The sequence below is a fragment of the Corvus kubaryi genome, unplaced genomic scaffold (genome assembly GCF_017639235.1).
Source record: "Corvus kubaryi isolate FWS band 111438036 unplaced genomic scaffold, C.kubaryi_AGA036_p1.0 71, whole genome shotgun sequence".
NCBI lineage: Eukaryota > Metazoa > Chordata > Aves > Passeriformes > Corvidae > Corvus > Corvus kubaryi.
The window spans coordinates 11,319,872-11,335,524 of record NW_024582059.1 but is presented as its reverse complement, the minus strand read 5'-3'; the positions used below and the strand labels follow the sequence as shown (position 1 = coordinate 11,335,524).

General features: G+C 44.0%; 1 protein-coding gene across 2 annotated transcripts in view; it reads right to left on the bottom strand.

The window, feature by feature from the left end:
- The window catches only part of UNC5C (unc-5 netrin receptor C), a 253,828-nt gene that overhangs the window by 43,104 nt on the left and 195,071 nt on the right, over window positions 1-15,653 (bottom strand). For both annotated transcript variants that reach the window (XM_042049631.1, XM_042049632.1), the window contains exons 5-7: window positions 8,107-8,287; window positions 5,881-6,048; window positions 4,508-4,672 (exon numbers count right to left, since the gene is read on the bottom strand). In XM_042049631.1, the coding sequence (XP_041905565.1) occupies window positions 4,508-4,672; window positions 5,881-6,048; window positions 8,107-8,287 (514 nt within the window). The remainder of the gene's footprint in view (window positions 1-4,507; window positions 4,673-5,880; window positions 6,049-8,106; window positions 8,288-15,653) is intronic.

Here is a 15,653-nt window from a genome sequence, read left to right as displayed (position 1 = left end):
TCATGCCCAAGCAGGATAAACTGCATCTTTTTCACTCGCTCAGGCACTATCATTGCAAGAGGGAACCTTATGAACTTCATATTGCCTTTCAGACGAGGATTTCAGAGCACTCAGCAAATACAGATTTGCTGTCACCATTTCACATCAATTCACTCTTGACTAGAGCCAGCCTTTTCTAAGAAGGAATGGAATTACCAGTCTGGTAATAACATCTTCACCATGGTATGGTGTCTTTTCCTCCAGTGGTGCACCTGCTATTTGATTTTCCAAGTACCTAAGCTGCATGCAGGGAGAGGACCAGAGTGACCTGCGAGTTAGTCCAGATCATTGTCTGTAGCAACCGATGAAGCTGTTTTGAATCTCTTCTTCCATTTTTTAAAATGACAGTAGCGCATCTCAGTCATGCTCAAGAAACAAAGGGAAAATCCACACTGGATCTGATGACACTTGGCAGTGCTTCAAAGGTGGAAATTTCCTTTTGTTCCTATTCAATGATAGATTTTTATTCCATATTGTGAGACTGTATAAAGTAAACAATTTTACTGAACAGAGCAACAGTATTATTTGTGTAACTATATAACCCACAGTCTTCAAGCAACAACATGTGTTTCTGTATTACCTTGCTTGCTGCTGTAAGACAGCTTTGTGTTTTGAAAAAAAATTAAAGCACAACTTAGCCAGCCTTTTATGAAAAGCCACAGTGGTCAACTAAAGCCAAGAGTGAGTAGAAAAAGGGGCACTGGTTTTCTCCCTCTGAGTGTGCTAGTGCCAACCCTGCACGTCCCAGGCATGACTTCAGAAAAGCCCAAAAGACCTGCAGGTGTCAACCTCATGCCTAGGGACTTGCTGTACGTACTCATTCAGGACAGGGACAATACAGATCTGAACACTGTGTCACTTCAGATCCTCAACAGAAAGGATGCACGTGACGTGCTGTGAGCATGACAGCTGCATGTCACAACTCAGGTAATAAGCCTTCAAACAAGTCAGGTAATAAGCCTTCAACATAACCACACAGTACAGCTAACTGTCCTCACAGGTTGTCCACTCTTCCTATCAGCAGAATTTTACACATCATGCAAAGCAGAAGCATCTCTTTTGTACCACACAAGCAATCTCGCACTCATTCCAGACTGTGTCCAGCAAAACACTTCCCCTTGTACGTTGTTTTAAAAATGTTTGTGACTTAGTGAAGGGAACTACTTGTACTGAAGTTTGGGCCAGCAGGAGAGTGCTTTGCTTTCTTATTCCCTGCACAGAACACCCACCAAAGTCATTAGGTGGTACGAGTGAAGGGCTAATTGCCATGCTTCAGTTTACAGCAATCCCCTGTGAGATGCAGTGCCTGCCTTTAAAAGTGTTGCTCCTTGCACTGAAGTATTTTCCACAGTACTCTTACATCAAATGGGAAATAATGCAACTACGGAGGCAATAATGCAACTAGTGTGGGTGGTAACCAGCCAATTCTTCTTACACCTACAGCAGATTTTGTTCCAGAAGATCGTATTATTGCTATTACGGGAATTATGAAATTGTTATAATGGGAACCCCTACACAATATTGTGTACTTGAAAACTTAAAATAGCAATGACTGCCCTAAATTTTCACTACATCTGCTTTTCCTCTTCAATTCAGCCTGCTGTCTCTCTGTGGGCTCTCTAGTTTAATGACTGTTCATCCCTTCATGTTAATGAAAAATACTAACTAGTGGATACAGGAGAGTGTGTGTGTACTAGCAAGATTATTAGTCTGAATAAATGCAATAGCAGAGTTGCATGAGGAATGCCACAGTTAGTGGTAAGCACAAACTACAGCTTTGGGTGTAAAATACTGTAATTACAAGGGATGGAGAAAGCTCCACTGTTTTTATCCCCACAGAAATCGACAGTGATGCAGACTTGTGCTCTTTGCTGGAGCAGGGGCAGTCTGATGAAAAAGCTTATTGATTTATCCAGCTGATGCTACTGAAGTGAATAACAGACTGGAAGAGAAAGGGCTTGTAAATCAGACTCATTCAATCCAGCATTTTCCAGGATATGTTTTACATGCAGCTACATAGAGATATATATTTACAAGTGAGTTTTTGTCAGAGCAACAGGCTAGTGACTCCTGGCAAGAGAGTCTGCCTACTAATTCTTTGACCTCAACTACACCCATGGTGTCAACCTTCAAGCTCTCACTAAAGACTGACAGTAAGGAGGCAGCACCAGGGCACCTAGGAACAGAATTTGACTGTGGAGCAGGTGAGAAGCTGGCCAACAGATCTCCCAGAGCGCTATGGCCACAGAGAAAAGGTGGCTGTAGCTTCCTCCACGCCGCATGTGCCATGCCAGACCCAATGGCATAAAACCACTGGAAAAGACTGCCATGAATCTACAGATGCCCAGGCCAGGAGAATTGTCAGTTCCAGACCCCCAAAGCCTCAAATACTGTGGAAAGAAGCATGTTGTTTTGGGAATCAAAGGAGTGCTGTGTGTCTTCCTGGCTCAGCAGGCAGATTTTTTATGAATCTAAATCCACACGGGCAAAAATGTAAGTGTGTTCAGATTGATTTTGCATAAACTGAGAAAGAGAAATAAAGAAAAAGAGAGGGGAGGAGAGAGAGAGAGAGCAGCAGGCACACCGCCATGAAGTACAGCAAATCAATCTTCTCAGCAGTGATGGATCAGGGAGCAGGACTGTAAGTTTTACAGGTATATGAAACCCCACGAGTATAGACACCATTAAAACACTGCCATTAAACTCCAACACTGAAGGATTATCATGGCCCCTGGAGCTAAGCAGGTCCTTATAGTGACTGCATATTTTTCGTTACCATTTTTTATATACATATATATGAAGCAGAATAGGATTCACAACAGTTTCACCCTCTCTCCTGCTGAAGATCTCTGCTTTATACTCAGCATCCACTTTCACAAATAAAATGCAATATACCATCAACAGATAAATGAGATCCCTACAGGGCTTTTATTCTGCTGTACTATTATATCTACTTTTCCACAAGATTTCTGCTTAAATGGCTCTCTTTATGCACATACACAGAGATGACATACACCTGTCTAAATATAATCTGATAGTGAAGAGCTCTTCTGTGTGAGGAAATGCATCTTTTCCTCCTAATTTGCCATAATGACTTATTAACACTGCTGGAACTAGGGGTGCATTAGCTTCCCTACAATAAAAGTCACCAAGGTGTTATACAGTAAGACGCGGCTGGATGTTTTCCCCCTATCTTTAGAAATGAAAAAGAGAAGAGTTCTGAATTCCACTTTTCCAATTTCACCATAAAAATAAGTGTTTTGAGGGATTACAACTTTATAGACCGCTGACATTGACTAATAGCTTTTAACATGATGGAAATGCTTGTGTGAGCCACATTGAAGAAGATATTTGTAAATCTGGGAAACCTCAAAGTAAATGGCCATGCTATGCCATAGAGTAGCTCAGAGCTCACTACCAACAGAGTAGCTATCCTATATAGCACTTATTCAAAGAGCAGACCAATTTATTAGCTGGTAGTGTCATTTTTTGTCATTTTGACTATTTCAGTCAAAAGTAACCTGCCTCATGGAATAAAAATTCTTCACTCCTTTTTTATGACAGAACTCAAAGCATTTTATGATCTGGACAAAGCAGTACTGGATGGGTACAGGCACAACTCTTTGGACAACAGAAATCTGAGGCTTAACAGAGAAGTACTGCAGAGAGATGGGCTGAAGGAATAGGAAAGAGGTGTGTGTGAGGATTTGAGCTCAGGTTATTATTCTAATGAAATGTGAAAGGGACTTTTGATGCACCAACAGACCAAAGAAGACCTCATTTTTGAGAAGGGACGGAGTGTAGAGCTGACTAATTTTTCATCAGTGTTTGTCAGAATCACACTTAAAACCTGCTTTTCTTTGCTTCTCTCTCTATTAGTCAGAAAGGCAGGACCACGGCATGAATAGGCACAGGTGGAATAGACTTCAGCACTAGAGCTGATGTCATGGGGCTGCAGCATGCTGATGACTGGATATGAAGTTTGCATCAGCACTGCATTGATGCAGCGTACCTCTTTCTATCACAGGTCATCCGAAATTCAAAAAGGAGCATAAAAATTACAAATAGAAACACATACACCCACCATTCCTGACAGTGAGAAGCCAGAAGCTGATCTGCCTGGCCAAGTTTACTCTTTTGAAAGTGCTGGCTTTGCCCTACATGCTCTATTTTTCCATTTTCAGTTCTGTAAGAGCCACTGCCAAGTTTCTCTGGACAGATGCTGAGCCAGGATAGAGAGGAGGGCCATTTGGTGGGGAGGGCCAGCAGGAGAAGGATCTGTTATGACTCTTTCTAATTCTTCACTGTTTCACATTCCAGGAAAGAGGAGCGGGGTGTCCAGACTGGTTGAGAACTGGATTAACTCATTTCTCCTACAAATGGTTCTGTGACTTTAGGTCATTGATGCTGAACTGCAGCTATCTCAGGGTTTGCCACACATGCCCCACATCCTGGAGAGAGCACTTACCCTGCATGCAGAGCCCATCCGTGCAGTTCTTGGACTGCAGCACCAGCCCCTCGCAGTCCTTCCCCCCATTCTTGGGTGCTGGGGCCGTGCACTCTCTCCGGCGCCAGTGGGTGCACTCCGTGCCACAGGTGGACCACTTGCTCCAGGATGTCCACTTGCCATCCACTGAGACAAGGAAAGGACACAACTTGTTAGGGGTACACAAAAGTGAGACCAAGACAGAACGATGCACATGTTGGCACAAGCCAGCCTTCAACTCCCAGCCATTCCGAGCAAGGCAAAAGGACCAGCAGCCTACTCTTCTCTAAATTCTGCTTCTGGCCTGTAAATGTACATTCACCCCCACATCTCCTTTCTCTCTGCCCTGGCCCCATTTCTGGTCTTTCTTCTCCTTTATATAAACTTTTAACCAGTTTATCTGTGCTCAAAGTATACAAGCAACAAGTCAGGAATCTGTGATTTAATTTTTTGGCGCGGGGGTGACATCTTTTAACACAGAAGTTAGACTTGTCCAGAAATTCTTCTTTAGTAGGAACATATTTAATGTTAAATGTTCTCTATTAAAAAGAAATATCTAGAAGCACCAATCTATTTCACATGAGCAGAACCACGAATGTGTTTAGCACCTTTCAAAATCCTGAAAATGATTTTCAAAAGCACTAAACTAAACAGCTAAAGAAAAAAATATGAAATTGCTCCAGTGACAGAGTGGATTACCAAACTTCACAAGCTAAAGATGACCTTACTGCCATTGAACTGAGTGGATCAGTAGTAGGAGAGCACTGGACAGTAGGACAGATGGCAGAATTCTATCACAGAGAAGTCACCAACTATATTGCACGTCCTGAAACAATTTTATATTTTTCAGGAGTTTACATTTAAACAATTTCTAGAAGTATGGATACACATCTCTTTCCAATAAAAATGCCTTTGTATTTGATGATTGTACATGTCAGGTAAACATCTGCCTCAAATTTAATATCCACATCCCAGATGCTTTACTTGCTGAGGCAGCTGGACTGAACAGACATTGCAAATATATTTGCATCACAGTTGCTTTCTATATTCAAATCCCAATTCTTTTACAGAGCTTTCAACCTTTATCTTCTACATTTTGAAGCTCTGAATGTTCCCTAAATCCCCTGAATTATAAGAGCTGAGACCACAGTGCAAGCAGTGTGCATGGGCTGGAACCCATGCTGCCTGATGTGTTCACTACTTTATCTACTTAAGCAATACAATTGCATATTAATTCCCTGAAATGCTGGATTTATTAATAATGACAAGGAGGCTTTTGCAACTAATAGTGTTCTCCTCAAAAGACTGATGAGAGACAAAGTCTTTATGTGTGCTGTGTGCTCTTCATACTGAACCTGGACACAGAGTGGTGCAGGCTATTTTCTGGACGCTCTGGCCCTCGCAGAAGGCGCCGCCGTTGAGCGGGGCAGGGTTGGTGCAGGTCCTCGTGCGCTTCTGGAAGCCTCTCCCGCAGCGGCTGTTGCACACAGACCACTCGGTCCAGGTGGACCAGCCTCCGTTCACTGCAAAGCGAGAGAGAAAGAGCATGGTCACACAAACAGCCTGGCTTGGGCAGCCCCAAGGTGCTTCTGGCTCTGTGTCATGTGGCCTCCAACAGTGGCCACAAGAGATGGCACGAGAAGCAACACTGAACGGGCACAAAGCCACGTCTCCAACACACCAAGTGTATGCCAGAAGTCATTGCACAAGCTGAAGGAATGCTGATGCTGAAAGAAAACCATCATTTGATGACTATTAGGGTTGGCAGGTGACCTGCCTTAGCCTGAAAATCAACCTGACCCAGCCTTAAGTGCCTGGTGGAGTGTGTATGATCAAGATGCCTGCAGCTCAGCCAGCCAGAAGCCTGTGCTCTGAGAGCTGCACCGTTTTCCAAAGGGAAACCTGCACTCCCACTTATTCTCAGATGTACCCATCACCTATGCATGCTGAGAGACCCCCATGCTTTGATTAGATTTTGAGAATTTTCTTTTCCTTTCTTTCAAGAAGGTGACTTCAGGATGTCAGGACAACTTCACTTACCCCTCTGTGGACATAGCTGGTGCATATATGAATGTCCCAGCACTTCCCTAACAGATATTTAAGCTGTTCAGAATGAGCAAACACTACATGCATTTCTTTCTGTTGGACTTTGGGAACATATTTATCTCTAGGAAGATATTGATGATGACCCTCCTTTTCACCCACCTCAGTTTCTGGGATAGATGGAGAGATGAAGAAGGAGTTGTGCTGCTCTACATAATAATGTCATTGTCAGGGTATGGGTAATAACATACTAACTGCTCGGATTCCCTGAACCCAAATGTTTGTGATATGACACAACCCTTAAGCATCTCTGGCAGCAAACCCCATAAAAATGCCTGCTCCCTACACATGTCTCTTGAATACACTTTTGAAAAAAATTCTGTGTATGTATGAGGAAGGGTTGTAGTACGCCTACATCTTTATGTTTCTGCATTCATCTCAGTTACAAAACACGGTGCTCTTGCATGGTCCATCCCTCAATATCAAAAGCACTGCTAATCAACTCAATTCAGCCAGTTTTCTATAAAAACTGAAGTAAAAAGCCCTTATTGTAACTTCAGAGAAGCAACTGCTTACAATTAAATCTAACTGCTACCCTGAATATGAAATGAATATTAGAGATAATCATAGGGATTTTTTCCTACTTGTCTATCCTATAATTAAGCTGATTGTAAGAAACACCAGTTCAGTCAGCTGGCACATAATCAGAGCAGGTTTTGTTCTAGTGGATACCCCCACCTGGAAAGCATTTGGGGCAGTAATTCTGCAGGGGCAAAGGCTTGGACTGGTGGGGAAGAGCTGCAAAGCAACACAGGCTGGAAGAGACCCTAGAAGGGCATCTCATCCTTTCCAAGCCAAAGCATGGCCAGCCTCACTCATATCAGGACTGTGGGTGCTGACACAGAATAATGCTATCCCATGCTTTACATTCCCCTGATGTTTAGCTGTAAGCTAGGCTGTGTGCCTATGAACTGCAGTCCCAGAACACTTTGCTATTTTGCTCTTGATGAGGGTATGTTTTGGAAGTAGGCACCAAAAACAAGCTTACTTAAAAGAGATATAAAAAGATGGTGGATTCTGACGAGCTCTGACACTCTTACCAGCCTCTGGAAGCACAAACTACCTATCAGTTTCACTCTTATTTCTGAAAAGGGTCACTAAGAACATGAACTGTGTCAGTAGTAAGCCAAGCCTTGGACACTCCTGCTGGAGGATGTGCCCTGGTGGCTCCCTGCTGTATCCAGCTGGTGTGTGTTACAGCAAGGGGAACAGCCGCCTTCTCTCCAGTGAGGCTGTTCCTCCTTTAACACCATTGCCTGTCACCAAGAAGCCCAACCATTGGACTGCTGAGGGATTTCAGCAGTGCCCCTGACTGCAGTCCCTGTGTGTGGCTGCAAGTCACCAGGCAGTGCCGACAGCCCAGCTTGGACACTGACTGCAGCCAGAGTTGCACATGGGCACTGTGCATCCGCCTCCTGCCCCACCTCCTGCTTGGAGTGTGTGTCCATCCCCGTGTAACAGTACAAGGCATCACTTACCATAGACTATCACAGTTGCTGTGGTGCTTTTCCTCTTGGCCACAATGTTTTTTGCAACGCAGGTGTAATTGGCTGTGTCAGAAAGCCGGGCTTGCTTGATGATCAGGTTGTGATCAATAGTGATGTAAAAATTTCGGTCTTCCACGGGATCAATCACCTCTTCATTCTTCAGCCACTCCACCTGGGGGTTTCAAAGGGCCAGAGGGGAGGCAGTGAGTCAGCACCAAGTCACACCAATATGGGCAGACACAGCATCCGTGATTACATTGCTCATCCCAGAAAACACTACGAGCCAAGGCACACGACGAAGGACTCACCTGATGAACATCACCAAATGAAACAAAACACCAGGGCAGAAACACAGGAGAACACCCTTCATGCCTACCCTCTCTTTCAAGTCCCCTTCTGTCTCACTCATCCATACAACAGCTGTCTCCCCTTGCCTTGAAAACATCAATGCATTTTCAAAGGCTGCCAGGTACTGTACAGAGAAATGCTGATCTGTGCTTTCAGAGTTGGAGGCAAGGCAAAAGGAAAGGGTGATACCTTAGGAGTGTATCTACAAACAGAAAATTCTCTTACAACCTCAGAAACTCTAAATCAGCACAGATCTCACCCATCCTTTTCCATATCTTGTCTAATTAGGCAGTTAATTATGCAGTAGCCTTGTACCTACCTGCCCTGAGTCTAAAACAATGAAACCCTATAGTGGGTCACACTAACAAATTACAAACTCTAATGTTTTTAAGTACACTTGCACTCACATGCACATGCATGTCATTGTCTTGCTTCAATCAGAATGAAACAAAATAGAGTCAGTTGCCAAGGAAATGGGAAATCACAAGCACATCAGTGCTTACTTTTCCTTTTTATTTGTGTAAGTTATATTTTACTTTATTAAAGCATAATTTGCTTGGTTGCATAGAAAAATATTTTCCTATGTGGTTTTTAATCTAGACAATATTCTATTTATTGACTTCCTAGGAAAACACCCTGTTATATCCCAGCTGACTGCTGTGAGCCACTTCAGTATAACTTGGCTGCAAATCTAGTAGCTCATTTTCACTTGAACTGAGTGCACTGAAGGACAGGACTGCGGCCCCGGATAGATCAAAGCTGGGCCTTCATGTCACTGGGTCATTTCAGCCTGTGCCCAGGATTTAATTAAAGGAAGAAAAACATAAATACAGTCAACCCACTGGACTTGTGAGGTGCTACCTGCCAAGTCCTTCTCTCACAAACCCCACTTTTCTAAAGACATTTGAGGAACTACCCAAGCCTTGACATACCCCAAAAGCAATAGAGGACCTGCTTACCACCTGAGACAGCTGTACAGACTGCCCCAAACCGTGGTGAGAAAAACCAAAGATTTCTCCTGGTCTTCAACACAGAGGGCTCAGTTCAACCCCAGAAAAAGCCAATCAATGCTGCAAGAGCAGTGCTGGCACATGTGAGCTTGGATTATAGGTGCCCACCACCCACTCTCCACCTTTAGCCCTGCCTTACACAGCTCCTGCTCCCCTATTCCAGTTTGGGTGGATGCACTTCAGGGATAAGCTGCTTACAAAGATTTACACCTTAGTGAATGTAGAGCCACTGCTCCAAGGAAGGCTTGATTTAAACCCCTCTCTTTCACAGCAGATCACTGTGGGATGTGGCAGCCTCACAGCTGTTGATACTGCGGAGCCTAAAGCCGGTGGTGTAAGAAGGGCTCTGGAAATGGGTATGTGTGTCTGCGAGGAGCTGGGGAGGAAGAAAAAGGCATAAAACTTTGAAGGCTGTATTTCTGTCACTATCACAATCATGTTTCACCAAGGAAGATACAAGCTCTTAGTCAATAATCTGTTTTTCCTTGACAGAATGACTAAACTTGTTTTTCTGTCTTTCTGGAATCCTAATAGGTTTCAGGTATAATCAAGACAGACAGATTCCTATTCAGTCAATGGCAAAATTTAGCTCCTTCCTCACCTGCAGGCCAAGTCTGCATGCATTCTAGACCAAAAAACAAGCCAGGAGTTTATTTCCACCAGTGATAGGCTGCCATTTAACTGGTGCCTCACACAAAAAAAAGTCTTTCTTTGGTTCTAATGTCATTATTTATTTATGGGATGGAGTACAGACTTATGCTAGGGCTCTAAAAGATGCTACACCCACTACCAGAGCTGTGTACATCCCACTCTCAAATCTGCCTGTATTCCTCTGTGCTCTGCACATTGAGGACACCAGAACAACAGTAAGGACAGGACTACAGTTTACATGGTCTAAGGCTCAGTTTAAAGTTTTTCTGGTATGCCCATCCAAGAATATACTCTAGCAGCCTTTGGCACCCTGAAGGCCCCATGCCCAAGCACATGGTTCTTTTCTCTACTACGCTGCAACACTTTCTCTCTCTGCAAAAACACATACATATTCAGTCTGGGTCTCAAATGAGTAGACAAAATTAAAGCTGTAAGCATTGAATTCCCTATCATCCCTGCAAAACCACCAAAGATAATATGAAAAGAGAAGTTGCCAATACAAAAAAAAAAAAAAAACCAAAAAAACAAAAAAACCTAACCCCAAAACAAAATAAAGCAGCCCTGTATAATTCAGTATACTGCCTCTGGCTCTACACCAAACCTCTTAGGATAAAGATCCTTTTCACCTAATGTCTCACAGAATTTGCTAACAGTAAAAGTTTGAAGAACAACAGGATGTCTTTTATTCTGACAGTACATCGGTACTGTGTGTGCATGTCTAAATGCCATCTCTTTTACAAGATATGTCTTTAATACATCTAATTCAGTCTTCTGGCATCCTGGTTTTTATAGTGTCTGTTAATGTTGCAAACTCTAATGTCAAATCTGAAGGAAGGAACTGATGGATGATTTGACAAGCAGTGGGAGTCTCCTTTCACACATATTTTAGCCATCAGTAGAACAACACATAAAAGAGAACATCCCTCTAGTGATTGTGTTCGCTCCCTCAGTCCTTACAGAAACGGGAACTAATTAAACACACAACAACATGTGAGACTGGTGTTGGTACTTATTTTCAGTTACTGCTGGCCCCATTTTCTATGGTGCAGGTGACTGCAGCGCTCAGCATCTCCAAACATCAGGATATTTTTTTTTGAGGCAACCAGAGTAGGTGGGAGTAAGGCTGTTCTGTCACGTAAGTAGGAAGAGATCAGGTGACAAATACAGAAGAGAAAGAGCAGAACAAGACGGTGTGATTTATGAGTGACAAGTATGCAAACTGTTAGCACAGAAGTTAAAAGCAACGATCTCTTTTGACGCCATGTCATTCCCCAAGGTGCAGCCCCCTTGCTGAAATAGGCTGTTAATCCAATCAACGCAGACACTTATCCCGAATTTAATTCTGCAGCCTGAATAATACTGGCAGCTAAAGCACTGGACGCTTCTGTGCCAGAGACCCGTACACCTGCAAGCCAATGGACAGAGGGGCAGCAGGGTATCCACAGGCACTTCTAAGTGCACAAAGGCCTGACTTCAAGGTAATAACAAATCACACCCCTATGCCTCCATTTTTCATCTCTCTGGAGATGTTCTAGAGTAAATGTTTGCTTTTGCCTAAATATTAAGGGTGTATATTTACTGGCTATGATCAGAACAATTCTTGAACGTGTACCTAGCTCTCAGTATTCAATTAAATCAGGCACATCCCTCCAACTGTTATTGATAAATGTACTGATGGTCATGCATATATGTAGAAAAAGCATGGGATCAGTTTTCCCTTATCATAAAAGCAATCATTTAATTGGCAACAATTATGCCATGAAGGGCGGTGTAATTGTGCCCTCTGGGGGATGACAGCTATAGGAAATTACAACAACATACATATGTTTTTTTCTCATATACTAAACCCCTGGAACAAAGCAGACTAAATCCCTTTTCTTCTTGTCGGTTTTCTACTCAATAAGGTATTTTTCTTACATGTTTGCAAACTGACTAGCAAGAGAAGGCCACTCAGCTGAGGTGGGAGAGTGGTGAATGAAATCCTGACCAACAGAATCTACAGACTGGAGCACACCTGGAGCCAGCTACCTTTTGGTCAGAGCTCCTTAGTGCTCTGGATGCAACTTGCAGAGCCATGAGGCACACAGCTCCTGCCAGCTGCACTGGATCTGCACATCCAGGGCTGCTAATGGGCTGGCAAGCGAGGCTGCAGGAGACTGAGCCATCCCTGCGGCCAGCAGGGGAAGGCACGATCCAAGGTGGCTGTAATTTAGAACAACATACCTTGTAGCGTCTTTTCTGTCACCCTGCTCCCTGGTGAGAGACAGATGTGCTTTCTCTAATCATTCACTGATTGGTATCGGGAGATACATTAACATAATTGGCACATTTGTTCTAATTAACAGAAGGAACCTGCCACATGCCACCCAACATGAAAAGCAAGACCATCGGCAAGAACAGAAAACTGCAATAACCACCTCAGCTCTACCTGGGAGCTGCAGCCAGACCTGTGCTGCCATAGGGTGTTTCCAGCAGCACACACAGACACTAAGACTTGCAAAGCTAGGCCAGGCTTCTGTGCAGACTAAATGAACACAGGGAACATAAATCACACAAGCGATTACACACGCAGGAAAACCTATTACAGAAGCTAATTGCTGATACAAATTTAGCCATACCAAGTTACTAGCATTCCTAGGCACTTAAATCTCTTGGCACACTTGCATATGCGTGACTGTTTTAGAAACTGGTGGAGCAGAAACACATCTACTCTGAAAGAAACCTGAGGATGGAACAGGAATATGATCTCCTCTAGATGCTGCCCTCTTGATTGTACAAGTTGTTCCCTACACATCTGACAGTCTTAAGAACAAATTCAGCAGGGTCTCAGTTCTGGATCCCAGTCACCCATTGCCTCCTCTGCACCAACTTGCCCTAGAGTCATCTTCAGAGGGAAGAGCACCTGCTGAAAACAGCAAGTCTTCCACCCTCCAGACATGGGCAAAGCCTGCCAGTGCAATTTTCCACAAGAAACCAGATGCAAACATCTGGGAGCAGCAAGAGACTTGCCTTGATGAAAGGCAATTTGTAATTTTGGAAGGTGAGAACATTGCACCCGTGCCTTCCCCATGCCTGGTTGACACAGCAGGATTGCTTTGCATCTGGTTCCCCATCCAGGCTGGATTGTGGTTGGTGTTCGCTGCAGCTGTGCCAACTGGCCCCAGTGGCACTGCTCGCCTTGCAGCAGTCCCTGCTGAGCTGGCACCACCTCCAACAGCCACAGGGAAATCCCAGATCCCCAGCTTCACCTGAATTGTAACACACACGTGCCAAGCCATACTGATAGTAAGGGTTCACTCACACACACACACACATATTCCAGTAGGAATAAAGCATTTGTGAAACTAACTAGCTAACTACTGATTTGGACACAGTAAAAGATGTCTAAGCAAGACTGAGAAAACTCTAGCAGTTTTCATATGAGCCAGCAGCAGTTTCAGGCACCTTGAGACTTGAGTGCCTCTGTGAAGAATGTTACTTGATTTTGTATCTGGTTTCATCCCAGCAACTGTCTGCTGAAGAGGATGCTGTCCTCTGTGTACTGTTTACTGGAAAGATATTTCATACACATTTAAGATTGAAAATAAAAGGAAAAAGAAGTGATCTCCAAAGAGACGGAAATTACAGCTATGAGAGACTGCAAAACACACTGAGAATGAGACAGCAAATGCAAACCACCACAGCATTTTGTTCAGTTGCTCTTATTGTGCTTCTGCTGCCAATAAGGAGAATTGTTGTTCCTGCTGTGGAAACACTTCCTTAATTACACATATATCCAGCTTTCTGCTTGCAGGGTGTATGTACAGATGCTGGTTGTCTCCAGCCCCAATACAGCTTTGCTTTATGCACAACTGGGAAGTTAAGCCTCAGAACAAGCTTCTGAGGTGGACTGGTAGCAGCAGACAGACAACTTTATTCCACAGAGTCTCAAATTCAAACACAGACCATGGAATTACTAAATGAAAACCACAGCATCTGCTATGTGGCCATCAGAAGTTGCTGGGCTGCCTTATCCCACCTGAAAGAGGAGTTTCAGCTGCACATGTTGACTGGCACTTTTGGCACCGTGTGGACTCCCCGGTCCCTGAAGCATCTGGGAGGGGTCTGTTGAGGAGCAGCTTTAAACAAGCTACCAAAGTGACATCTGTGGTTCTTTGGTTGGATGCATAGGCGGATGGATCTTAGTCTTCACAGCACAGAGCTACATGATTTTTGGGATCATGAAACTCAGTAAGGGGATGGGATTTGGGGGGTGGTTGAAGTCCCCAGGGACAACCCCCTTCCCACTCTACTTCAAAATTGCATAGTGCCTGTCGTCATACACACAGCTCCTCCTACCAGTTTCAAAAGGCTGTAAATACTATATGGTTACAGATTTTAGTGATGCAAAAGCATGAGGTGTAGAAACACCTGAAAATTGGTGAAATGAAAATTCCCGAGTAAAACCCAGCAAAACCTGATCAAACAACTCTTGAGTGACAGCTGATGTGTGCTCTGCAGGCTGTATTTTGGAAGTACCTCCATGAAAACGTGGGAGCATCATAATTCTTCATGCCTAAGGAACTGAGCAAGGCAGACACTAGGAGCTCTGCAAAGCCCTGACAGAGGTAATTCTCACACCTCAGACACTACAAGTCCTGTCATTTGCAGTGAGCAAGAATCATCATGTCAAAGTAGGACCTGATGGACTAATCTTGTAGGAGTACAGAATAGTGGATGAGGAGCTGTCTTCTCTAAGAGGAGAATTGGGAGGTATGCTCATCTACCTCATCAAAAAAATTGCAGCCAAAAGCTCTGTCCCACACTGTGTTATCTTCCAAAACTAAAAATATAAAATGCTGCTCTGAGTGCAGCCTGAATAGGACAGGTAGGTTGTGCTACCTAGTCCCAGAGCTGTCTTTGCCACAGAAAGCAAGCTGTAGAGAAGAGGATAAGCTAGCAGGGTTCACGTCAGTGCTCTTGTAGAAAATCTCCCACTGTAATATTTCATGAAGGAGCTAGAAGTCTGACTGTTCTCCAGTCCCACAGATCACCTTTGCCTGAACTGAATCATACAGCAACTGGATTCACTTTGGAGCATGGTCTGCCCTCACCTACATTGGCAACAATGGAACTGCACTGGAAAGGAAAAGCATGGGGGCAGATCCCATAGAAAATTCAGGTCTCAAAAAAGTAGTCCTGCAAGAAGACCTGTGCACTTTGCCATGGCTTTCTGCTCTGTGGAAATGTAAAATTAAGGCCACTAATAATCTAGTAGTCAGTGTACTTCCCAGGAAAGCACAAACCCAAATGCAAACCCGTCCTTCAAGCAAGACAGGGTAACCTATGTCTCATGCTTCACAAGAGTGACTCAACCACCCATCAGCAGGCTGGGGGGTAAAAAGTGCGTAAAAAGGGGCAGAAACGTAGGGGACCAGGAGCTGACAATTGCAGGGTGCTTTATCCTGTACTTTTGGAGAAGACAGGCCTGCATGGCCAGACCTTACCCAATGGTTCTCCATAGCCAAAGATGAGCAGCCCTCATTCATT